The 12964-nt window shown below is 38.7% G+C and overlaps 1 protein-coding gene across 1 annotated transcript; it reads right to left on the reverse strand.

Annotated features, from left to right (window-relative positions):
- Positions 1–10067: 10067 nt before the first annotated feature.
- Positions 10068–10913, reverse strand: LOC139353722 (uncharacterized). The gene has a single exon (XM_070998045.1). It carries the CDS (start codon positions 10911–10913, stop codon positions 10068–10070), a length of 846 nt encoding a protein of 281 aa, XP_070854146.1.
- Between the last annotated feature and the right edge of the window lie 2051 nt (positions 10914–12964).

A 12964-nucleotide genomic window follows, 5' to 3' on the forward strand; every position in this document is an offset into this window, starting at 1 on the left:
GTTTATTTCGTACCATAATAATACATTTATTCATTTATTTTGGTATTGCGAACATTTTTGTTATATATAGAAATTAATTTTCTGCTTGGATTCCGGCGATTTGCATAGAAGAAGCAGGCGCACGTTTCCGACGTCATTTCTGGATTACAAAATGTAAAGTGTTCACCATAATTCGTAGTTTTGAGGTCATGTCAACCTCGATTCATGAACATAGTTTTTGTGTTTAGAAGGTATTGAAAATGCTGACCAATTATCTCTCCTTTATATTTTTCAATAAATTGGTCAGTGTGTTTCACAATAGGGAAACCGGTTTCCTTTAAACCTGTTTAATGACGGACAGCCCACTTCCTCGACATTAATGAGCTGACGGCTCCCAAAAAACGTCTGTAGAAATCGTTTCTTTTCGACCTTTACAAATAATTTGTTTTCCGCTTGTAATTGTCCTTAGATACTTTCGTGTTTGTGGAAAACTATTTTCTCCATCGTTCCAAAAAATGTTGTGATGTGTATTGGTTAACCAAATTGCAGTCTTTCGAGATTTTGTATTTAGCAAAGTAAAATCATATGGTGGTTCTATTAAAAAACTTTTATTCAAGTTTGGATCTTTTTCGAATACAATTCCAATTTCCTTTAGAATAAAATTATCAAAGAAACCTTGAACATCAATCGAAACAGTATCTTTCAACATTTTTCTAATGTTAATCAACTCGTTGTAGTAGTCCGTTTAGTGGGATACATTCAACTTAACGGTCTTGTATGAGGAGACAGTAAGCTTGGGTATTTTCATGACTTGGTGTCTTTAGTTCTATTGAAATTCTCACATCAATAAGACCAATTTTTACTGATTAACTTTAATATGAAAGATCAACCACAATAATAGGGGTCTTCAATTTAAATTCATTTGGGGTCAAAAATGGTTGTGATTCACGATTATAGTAACTAGATTGAAATCTTGTATACATTTCATATAGGTGAGCATACTAATTCTTACTAAAATCAACATTCAGATTATCATATGGATATGACTCAGAATTCAAGTGAACTCTCAAGTTCGATAAGTTATTTGTGATAAGTTCTCCATTTAGTGTAAATCCAATTATGGCAAATCTTGGTTTTTCGCTGTTAGCCGACAATTTCACATTTCAGCTCTGTTGACATATAAATCCCAACTCTGGAATGCGATTGGTAGGTTTACACAACTTTTAATAATATCGTACATCTTAATTTTTGTAAAATCGCTCAGAGTTACGTGGGGAATTTTCCAGATTTTATTCGTAATTTCCAGTTTAAAAGTTTGTTCATTTCTGGTTTGTTCAAGATTCACCAAGATTCTTAGTTAGCATCAACACTAGTTCGTGTTTACAATTTAACAACAGAAAAATTTTAGGTGGGGATCCCATCCAGAATTTAATAGGTATTGACTTTGAAGATTATCCAGAGATATACAATTTTATACAACTTGACACGTTGGACTCGTTGTATTTAGTTGTTATTTAGCAGTAATTTGATGGTTACTTTCATTTTAGTCTTGTTTTTGGATGGTTACTTTTTGTATAATACCTGTACAGTACTTGATTTTGGATGGTTACTATCTGTATAGTATCTGTAAAGTACTTAACTTTAGATGGTAACTAAACATTAACAAGTATTATGAGTTGCTATAGTCTCTTATTAAGAACTATCAAAGTACACAAGTTAAAGTTTCTAAGATGTGATAGCCAAACACACTTGCAGTGAACTATCATTACCTGCCCGTCATCAAAGTCACCTGCCCAAGACCCAAGGACATTGAATAAAATACCTGCCCGTCATCAAAGTCACATGCCCAAGACCCAAGGACATTGAATAAAATACTTCCCCTTCATTTGTACCTGGAGTTTTAATTACAGTCAGATACAAAATTTGTAGGATTATTCAATATTTCTTTATATATTTTATAATTGTAAACATATTGCATTAAATTCATAATTAGTTATATTTTACGTATATTTGTATATAATTAATTTTCTTACTTCATCCCTCTGTAAGAAACATGTGGCTTATTAATCTTCGTTCCAAGCCCAGATTTTCGCTTGGTTCCCATAGATAGATGTAAAATAGTTATCATAATGTAATCTTTCTCAGATGCATTATTTGTTCCATCCCATAATAATATTGTAACATATTTCGAAGGCATCATTAGCTAGCATAGGAGCGCCTATCAATTTAATTTCTGATTCAAGTTTATGATAGAGGTGTTGGGACCTGGTAATATCGGTTTTTGTTGTCAACTATTTTTCTAGTTCTAGTTTTCTAATTCTATTCTATTTGTATAATATTTGTACGAGTAAGGCATCATTGTCTAAGATTCTGAATTAGTTTAATAAACTCTTTAATTACAATACTGATTAGCAGGTTACCATCTATTTAGTAGATGTATAGAAGTTGTTTAGTATCTGGTTTCTATATGTTTAATAGATGTATACAAGTTGTTTACTAGATGTATACAAGTTGTTTACTAGCTGCTTAGTATCTGGTTACTATATATTTAGTAGATGTATACAAGTTGTTTAGTATCTGGTTTCTATAAGCTTAATAGATGTATACAAGTGGTTTAGTAGATGTATACAAGTTGTTTACTAGCTGTTTAGTATCTGGTTTATATATGTTTAGTATCTTTTTACTTGATGTTTACTAATTATTATTAGCTGGTTACTAGTTGTTATTAACGTCTACGAGCTTTTATAGTCTTTTGTTAAGATTGATCAAAAATTCTTGATCACTAGACGACTTTCGATGTGAAGTAAAAACTTACACTCTGATTTTCAATGTGTTTGCTATGTACGTAAGAAAGAATCAAAGCCAAAATATCTCAAGATTGATATATAAATCTTGGAGGAACATGTCCGATTATGTTGGGGGAAGATGTATCCTGTGATTGTAAAACTAATAAAGAAATAAATTGTTCACAAGTTGTCTAAAAGCTGTGTAGAAGCTGCTTTGATAAACAATTTTGATTCATAATTCCAGATATTAAGAATATATAATAATATCATCCACTTTCACTAGTATATTGTTAAAATAAAACATTTCCATTTTTCATGTTCTTTCATCTTATGTAGGTATAATAAATGTAATCTTAACTACAATAGATAGCCTTACATCCCATAACTATAGTTATTAACTACAATAAAATGTCTAGAAAGAACAAAATATATGAATGTCAAAAAACGATTTAAAACTAAGTATAATTAGGAAAGTAATTAAAATCGCTCCGGCGCAATACAGTAAAAAACAAAAAACACTGTGATTATCCCATTTTCTATCACCATAACAAATGTGTATACCCACACCTAAATGACCAATTGTATCCTTTGTCCAAAAATGTCTGTGACTTTCACTTATAAATTTGTCACCGATAATTTAAATCCCATTAAGCAAACCACCCATTGCTAACCGTACCATAACCCCAGAGTCAAGTTGGTTACCTACAATAAACATAGGTGGTGGTGTAAGGAATTGCTAAAATGCCTTGACGCACTCGCAAATGTCATAAAAAATTATCATAAAAATATAATTAGGAAAGTATTTTTTATTTGCGAACCATTTATAACTGTTACCAACAACACAAATAGTTATGTTACAAAGGACTTGCTTAAATGCCTCGACGCAGGCGCAAAGGTCAAGGTATTGGAAAAAAATTCATGGAATATTATCCCTTCATAAAAGAGGTCATAAAATATATAATTGGGAAGTATTTTTTATTTGCAAACAATTTATAAATGCTACCAACAACACAAATAGTTGTTAGAAAGGATTGCTAAAATACTTTGATGCAGGCGCAAGGGTCAAGGTAATGGAAAAATTCATGGAATATTATCCCTTGACCAAAAACGAAAATTTCTTCTATTTGGATAATAAAAAAATATATATTAATTCAATACTTTGATTTTTCCATCAAAATGCTTGATAAATCTAGTTGTTTGATATTCTCTAACTAATTGAGTAATATGTTTTCATGTGCCTATTTAATTTACCAAAAACAATATTAGTCTTCTCCCATAAAATTGATCTTTTGGATCCCTCTAATTCCCCACCGGTGAAATATATGTTCCTCATATTTAATAATGATGGTTTGTCATAGATGGGTACTTGTAATTCATATTTAAGATGTTTACATCCTTCTCTAACTAATATCCTTTTATCCATCATGTAAACAGATTTAGAATTGTATTGCGTGCTTCAACACCTAGCCACACCCACCACTGTAACAGATTTGACTTTTCCAATGACTGCCCCAGCTACCTAAACTGAACATTTCTTTTGATTTTCTCTTTTCCTTTCTAAGCAATGTACACAATTTTTAAACTGGTTCTGACCTCCCTCTTGAATGGCATCCTCTACTTTATTTTCGTTATATTTGTTAAACTTTTATCACTTTATGGGATTATTGAGCACCCGAAATCCCAAATATTAACTCATAACATGTAACTAGCAGAATATAGTAAAAGATATCAGACTCTAAAAAGACTAGATTTACCTACAATTCAATTTACTATTTATTGATTTCACAGATTCCCGCTGGTGAATACCAATTTTTAACAAATGTGGGAATCGTTAGATTCTGTTCACGCCAAAAGGGCGTTTAATTTCAGGAGACAGTGTCGAGCGGCAGTTTTATCCAGATTTCTATATCTCGCGCGCTCGCTCTGCCGTCCGCTCTCCCTCTCCATCTCTCCCCTAAGTCTCCGCTCTGCTCTGGAGCGCTTAAGTTAAGTTAGGCTTAAGCAGTTCTTGTTTCAAAGTGATACAATAAACATCTACGCACGTCGCGTAAAAACCCCAAAATACTCCCGTGTTTTTTGGGTACCACTCAATCTTGGGGCTTCAATTATTTCATCGATCAAGCCGCACCGCCCCAACAAGTTCTTGTTTCAAAGTGATACAATAAACATCTACGCACGTCGCGTAAAAACCCCAAAATACTCCCGTGTTTTTTGGGTACCACTCAATCTTGGGGCTTCAATTATTTCATCGATCAAGCCGCACCGCCCCAACATTTAGGTCCAGTTCGAGCCGGATTTCAAAATCTTTGGACTTTCCTCTCCTGGAGTTTCCTTTGATTTTGTCCCAGCAGGCTTGAAACACTCCAGATAAGTTTCGCTTACTATAATTGCCGGTCATACAGCCAGTTTTTCGAACCCTATTTCGACTTACTTTCTGTATGATATATTGTCTAAATCCAAAAGAGATTAATCCGACGCAACGGCATTTGATATATGTATTTCAATTCCGTTACTTGTGCCCGACAATATTCCAGTTTCCTTTGCCCACAGTTGCACACTTGAAACAATTCCAGTAAATATTTCAGTGCTACTATTCAACGAAAATATTTGTCAAATATATTTTCAATTCCAATCGTGTGTAAAATATAACTCAGCCGCAGTAAAAAATTCCCGGTCATAAAATTTTTCCTTAAGAATTGCACTCTTTATTTTTTACTGTGTTCCAGCTGCGTGTGTATATTTACATAACTATTCTAATACAGTCCACTCTAACTACTCTTTCTAATACAGTCCACTCTAACTACTTTTCTCGACCTACAAATACGGCTAAACTATTTCCAATATTAAAAACAAAGTTACAATATCCACAAATTTACTCCAGCAAATCGTTTGCAATTTAGTTGTGCAGGTGACAAACAAACGCACCGACATACAAACATAAGCGAAGTCTTTCCAATTGCCGCAACGCTATTCTGCTATTCGCACCCCACATATATACATACGTACAGTGTACATACATACGTATATCGATATTTTCGCGAGTGCACAGTGGGTCAAGAGCTCACAAAAAGTGTTCCTTTCAAACAAACAATATTAAAGTCCGTAATTCCTTACATAAGTCCGACCATCCGATATAATAAATATTTATTGCCTATCTGACAGTGTGACCGTATATATTTACAATCTTAATTGGTTCCTAAATTCCAATTTGATTCCAATCCGTTTCCTTACATCTGAATTAAAATTCTAAATTATTTAACGTCATGGCAACGTCAGTAAAAGCCGCTTTAACCCGATTTATGGCCACAGCTGACTGTCTGATCCACTTTGAGGCCACTGTGAACGCTCCAGGTGCTCCTACACCAACGTTATCCGCCTGTAACATCCGTCGCGATCACCTCAATTCCTTGTGGCAATCGGTAAAGGCAGCATACGACATTTGCTCCGACTGCATTATAGCTGCAGGCGAGAGCGCCGCAGACACAAAATCCATACTAAAGTCTAAGTATTACCAAACGTACTCCACTTACGAAATATTTGCCGCGCAGCTGATGGAACAAATCCAAAAGGGCTCCTCCCAAATACCTCAAGCTCCGGTAACTCCGTCCCAAAATTTCACGTCTTATGGCTGTCGGCTCCCTCCTATCGACACAGAGGTTTTCTCTGGCGATTATCTTCGCTGGCCGACTTTCCGGGACCTTTTCACGGCAATATACATAGACAATCCGAGTCTAACGCCCGTTGAAAAATTATTCCACTTAAATTCAAAAACAAGTGGCGAAGCTCATTCCATAGTTTCAAGATCCCCACTCACCAATGATGGCTTTCGCTCAGCCTGGAATAACCTAACTGAGCGTTTCGAAAATAAGCTATTGCAGGTAAACAGTCACCTGAAAACACTTTTCAATGTGCAATCCATAGCACAGGAGTCGGGAGCAGCCTTAAAGGAACTTCAACGCACTTTTCAAGGTTGCTTAACTTCCTTAAAATTTTCCGGTGTTAATATTGAGAATTGGGACCCTATCCTGGTTTATATGTGCTCGACAAAACTACCAAAGCTCACTCTCTCATTATGGGAGCAATCCATCCAAAATAAAGCCGAAATTCCAACGTGGCTTGAGCTTGATTCATATTTGACGGAGCGCCATCGAACTCTTGAGGCCGTCGATAGCTTCCGATCTGCCAATTTCCACCACGTCCAGTCCAAAGACACAAATCGGGAGGCAGAATTTCCAAAAATAAATTCCTTCAACACAAGGTTAGTTCCGATAACCAAAGGCTGCGATCTGTGTTCGAAGAAGAACCACTCCGTGCGTATATGTCCACGCTTCCTACAGATGACGGTAGAAGATCGCTTAGCCTATATCCAAAGGAAGCAGTTGTGCTCCAATTGCTTTGCAAGTAGCCATCAATTCCGGGATTGCACAAGCGCTCACAACTGTCTCACTTGCCAAGATCGGCATCACACATTGCTGCATCGAAACAGCGGTCCTACTACTCCGACGATTCCATCCGACCCTCCAAGGCCAATATCCGCCTCAGTTCCACACATCATTTCGTCCTATTCAACGCAAGTTTCCGTACAAAAAGTTCCTCCTAAGAATACTCCATCCGAATATTGGGTTCCATACCCCGCCTTGGATGGCAGACGTACTCGAGGTATTAAATCCTACCAATGCCGAGTCTGCCAAAAGATCCATCCTCTACGGAAGTGCCACCACTTTCTACGGCTAAGCCTTCAGAATCGGCTTCAGGAAGTACATATCCAGAAGTACTGCTCCAATTGCTTGGCTCACAATCATTCCAAGGACTCCTGCCGCAGTGGTCATCACTGCCACAAGTGTGGAAAGGCCCACCACACTCTCCTACATACGGACGACCGATCTATACTTCCAAAATATTCCTGAGCCTACTATCCTGAGGTTCTTGCTACGGGTGTCCTCGCAAGGGGGGGGGAGAATGTTCACGCCAAAAGGGCGTTTAATTTCAGGAGACAGTGTCGAGCGGCAGTTTTATCCAGATTTCTATATCTCGCGCGCTCGCACTGCCGTCCGCTCTCCCTCTCCATCTCTCCCCTAAGTCTCCGCTCTGCTCTGGAGCGCTTAAGTTAAGTTAGGCTTAAGCAGTTCATGTTTCAAAGTGTACGAATAAACACCTACGCACGTCGCGTAATAACCCCAAAAGTACTCCCGTGTTTTTTGGGTACCACTCGATATTGGGGCTTCAACTATTTAATCGATCAAGCCGCACCGCCCCAACAGATACACAATGTTTTATTGGGACAAAGTTTAAACATAGAAGTGCTTAGATTACATTTTACAGAGTTCTGTTTGTCACATGAATTGTATTCTTGTCTTCACGAACGCTAAACGACGACTCCCCGCTCACTCGTGTAGGTATCGGCGGCATTAAAAGAATCGAGTACTTAATCGAGGATTTAAGATTGCAAACTGATTAAGAGTTGCCATATTACTTAACCCGCTTCGAGTGTGCCGTGTAATAAGCCCGCCAGATTCAAATCCTACATTCGGCCCTCCTGACTGTTCATTCGCCTCGAATGGACCTGACCAAGGTTTCATATACTCGGAAACCGTAGATGTTTTAAATGGACCCTCTGAATTACCTATACGTTCTACTTCGTACCGCCCATGATCCTTTACTGCAACAATCCTGTAGGGCCCTAAAAACTTCCCCTTAAGCTTTAATCCGACACCATACTGAGTTCTTTTAATTGCTACCAAATCATTGAGTTGATAGACTCTTTCTTGTTTCCGCTTCAAATCAAACGTATTCTTATTGTCGTCTTGTACCTTTTTGCCGGCTAATCGCATATCAACTCCAGTTAAAAGCTTGAATGGCGTAATCTTGGTGCTTCTCGGCTCAGTGCTGTTGATAATTTGCTGAACTCGTCCCACGTATTTATACCAAGCTAATGGACTTTCATAGCTCAACTTTGCTAGCATTGGTACGACGATCTTGTGAAGTCTTTCGACTTGGCCATTTCCGCGTGGTACACCTGTCGCTATAAGCAGATGCTGTATGTTGTGTGACTCGCAGTATTCCTTGAATGCGAGAGATGTGAAAGCAGTGCCTCTGTCGGACACTATGCGGTAAAAATTTCCAAAATGTACGGCTTGCTTATTCAGACAGTTTAGAACTTCGTCTACACCAGTGCTACGAGTTGGGTAGAGCCAGACATATTTTGAGAATCCGTCTACTATGACAGGGATGTGGTTATATCGCTTGGTCGTCATTTCCATGGCCCGACGTGGTCGATATGGTATGTAATGAAGGGTAAATCGCCTTTGTCAATTGAAGTTAGAAATCCCTCTTTCTTGCCGGCTTTGGCATTTACGATAACGCATCTGATGCAACTCTCGACGATTCGATCGGTTTTATCTTTGAGCTTGGGAATGAAATATGACCTTTCGATTATATCCTGCGTCTTTCTGGCAGAAGTGCCCCTGGCTATGCGCGCTCTGAATTATTGTATTTTGCATAGTCGAAGGTACTACGACCAGCTCACGAGTCGGATCTTTGAAGAGAACGTCATTCTGTATATAGAAGTCCTGGTATGCATCCTTTTCTACAAGGTTCCGAACTGCTTTTGTCCAATCATCGTTAATCTGGGCTTCCTTTAAGCGATGAGTAACAGAGTCTGACAAAAAGAAACATGAGACTCGACTCAGGGCATCAGCATGTTTCATTTGGGTCCCTGAGCGATGTTCGATCTTGTAGTTGAAGTCCTGCAAATATAAAGCCCAACGAGCTACGCGAAGAGGAACTTCCTTTTTGTTCATAGTCATTTAGAACGCGTTACAAGCAGTTACGATTGTGAACTTTATGCCTAACACATATACACGCCACTTGACTAGAGCTCCAATAATAGCCAGTACACTTCCAGTTCATACGAATCGTACTTTTCCTCGAACGGTGATGTCTTTCGGCTCATGTATTGGACTGGATGGAAAGCACTGTCTACGGGGTCCTTCTGCAGTAAGACTGCGCCAAAACCGTACTTGGACGCGACGACAACGTTAGTGGCGATGAGCTCCCTTAGAACTGCCATGATAAATCTTGTGAAAACCGCAGGTGAATTTGATATGCCAAATGGTACATAAAGGAATTCAAATTGTCCAGATTGGGTAACAAATGATGTATACTTTCGAGAGCCTGGTTCAATCGGAACGTGGAAGAAGCCGTTTGTTAGTTCCAAAGTAGTAAATATCTTGGACCCTTGCAGCTTGTCTAGCACGGTCTCCATATGAGCCATCGGAAAATTGTCTCGGATAATTTTCTAATTTAGTTTTCGGTAGTCACAAACTCGGACCCGAAATCGATATCTTCGTTACTTTTGGATTCATTCCGTCGCATAAACTCAGTGCCTTCTTTTGTAACTTTCATGTCCACAATATCCAGGATAGGTCTGCCCAAAATTGCGTCGAAGCCCATGGCCTTATCTGGAACCACGTGAAACTCCACCTCCATGTGCATGTTGTCTATTTCAACAGGAATGACAATGCTCCCAAAAGTTAAAACTTGACTCTCGCCTATTCCCGTCAAACACTTTTCTTTTCCGGTAAGAGCTTCGTTGCCTAGCTTGAGAAAAATGTTCCTGCGCATTAGGCATAGATCTGCGCCTGTGTCGACGAGTCCTTTGAATTGAGCGTAGGGAGATTTGATAATTTTTAGTTCAAGGCCGGAAACCGTAAACTCGCTTTTTGGCTTAGTAGCTGCGTTCTCCACGTGAACGGCATTAGCATTGCTCTCCTGTTGTACCTCAACCTCGACCTTGCACTGTGCAGCACGATGACCTGGCTGTCCGCACCGATAACAATTATTGTTATCCTTCTTCTTGCAATCTTTCTTTAAATGGGACGGATCCCCACACTTAAAGCATTTACGTAAAAACTCGTGTTTTGAGTCGATGCTTTTGGATCCTTCTGCCTCAGCTACACGCGCTTCATTTTTGTAGGGCATTTTGTATGAGCGGCGAACCTTCTTGTATACTTCAATCTGCTCCTTTAAATCCGTTATGGTTTTCGCCTGATACAAGATTATTTTGTTTGCCTTAGCATCTGGAACTCCCTTCACAAAATACTCTATCAAACTCTCTTCGTCTAGGTTAACTGGCTTGGCTATTTCCATCAAAGCATACAAATATTCCTGAAGTGTCTCTCCTTTTCTCTGTGCACGTTGACCTAGCTTGCGATGAACCTCAGCAGATAATATTTTAACAGAAAATTCGCCACGTAACGCTGCCTTTAAAAAATCCCAGTTGCGAATGTTAACCTGACTGCGAATGAACGATTTTGCAGCCCCACTGAGCAACTGCTTAGAATAAATGAATAGTTGAAGCTGACTCCACTGCACAGTCAAAGCACATTCCTCCAACACCTGGATCAACTAATCTATATCTGTACTACCTGTACCTGCCAAATTTGAAACACTGCCTTCTACATCTTTAAGTGTAAACAAAGAACGGCTTATAGGCGCTGCCTGCACTGGACAATCAAGAGCGGTAGCTACAGATGCGACTCCATCCGAGTCGTTATCATCATCGTCCTGAATACCAAAGTGAGCCAGGAGTCGATCCTGTAAAACGTGCTTTCTACTGGCTGTGGGTAAATTAAGTTCTAGTAGCTTTGCGCGCAAATCGTCGCATCGCATTAACATTATCTCTTCGAGTTGCATTTTGAGATGAAATTTCCTTTAAATGTATTGATAGTAGCTTAACAGTAACAAAAAGATTATATGATTATAAATATAGATTATATGAATAACTTTTAAGTTAATGACAAATTTTGGTTTTATACACACAGTCTACTTTTACTGTTTGTGACCGACTTTCAATTTAATTGGGTCAGCTTTCTGGTTACCACCCCTTTCGATGCACTGCTTCTCAAGACTGTTTGCCTGCCAATTGGATTTTCTTCTGGACTATTCAACTTGAAAAGTTCTTGCCGTTGCTTGTCCGCTGACGTCGTTGCCTTCCACCAAGATCTGCTACTCCAAACTCAGTGCTGCTCTTCTTGGAAATCTTGCCCTCCAGGTCCCGTCAACCCGCCATTGCTCCAATGCCCGCTTCACGCTCCTGACTTGCTCCGCTCGCCTCTGTCTATCGCTGCTCCCAACGCCTTCCACAGATCAGCCTCTGCAAGTTACCAGTTCACCGTGACTGGACGGATCTCCGACCGACGCTCTGGGGATCTATAATGCACTACCTCCTGGACTGTAGTCGCTATAGGCTCCAAGCGTTTCCCTTGCGCGTTTTCACACACACATCTGCCGAATTCTGGTTTTCGTCGTCGTCTTTTGGACACACTGCCAAATTAACTGCGCAGTTGTCTCAAATTGTCATTTCACCAGACTTGAAATTTGGCAATCATTGTAGTTGTGTTACTCTAATGTTTGGGTTAATCCCGGATGAGCCCCCAAATTGTGGGAATCGTTAGATTCACAATATTTTATTGGGATAAAGCTTAAACATAGAAGTGCTTAGATTAAATTTTACACATGTCACATGAATTGTATTCTTGTCTTCACGAACGCTAAACAACGACTCCCCGCTCACTGGTGAAGGTATCGGCGGCATTAAAAGAATCGAGTACTTTATCGAGGATTTTAGATTGCAAACTGATTAAGAGTTGCCATATAACTTAACCCGCTTCGAGTGTGCCGTGTAATAAGCCCGCCAGATTCAAATCCTACAAACGTAGCAAGAATTTTTATTCTCTCTCTGAATGGTTACATGTTTAATGCCAGTTTTCATTTATTATCGACAAAATATACGTCGATCAGTAAAAAACACATATTTTAACAAAATGACAGTGAAAAAGTAAGTTAAAATATTAAAATTTGGAAAATAAAGAAACAAAGGAAGGCAGATTCGCCAAGCCGAAGAAGAAAAAAATAAAATATAGCAAGCGTTTCTTATTCACTCTTTAAATATCTAACATATTTAATACCAGTCACAACTTAGCATCGTACACGCATACATAAGCGTTACATCTATCAGATCCGAGAGCCTCGGAGATTCAATTCTATTGTCATAACTTTAATTGTCAAAGTGACAATTCCAAAATCCAAATCTAGTTTTTAAAATTGGAATTCGAATCCCAAACCAAAAATAAAAACATAGCAAGCGCTTTCTATTCACTCTCCAAATAGGTTACGTGCTTAATGCCAGTCACAACTAA

This window comes from Drosophila suzukii, chromosome Y (genome assembly GCF_043229965.1).
Source record: "Drosophila suzukii chromosome Y, CBGP_Dsuzu_IsoJpt1.0, whole genome shotgun sequence".
Lineage (NCBI taxonomy): Eukaryota > Metazoa > Arthropoda > Insecta > Diptera > Drosophilidae > Drosophila > Drosophila suzukii.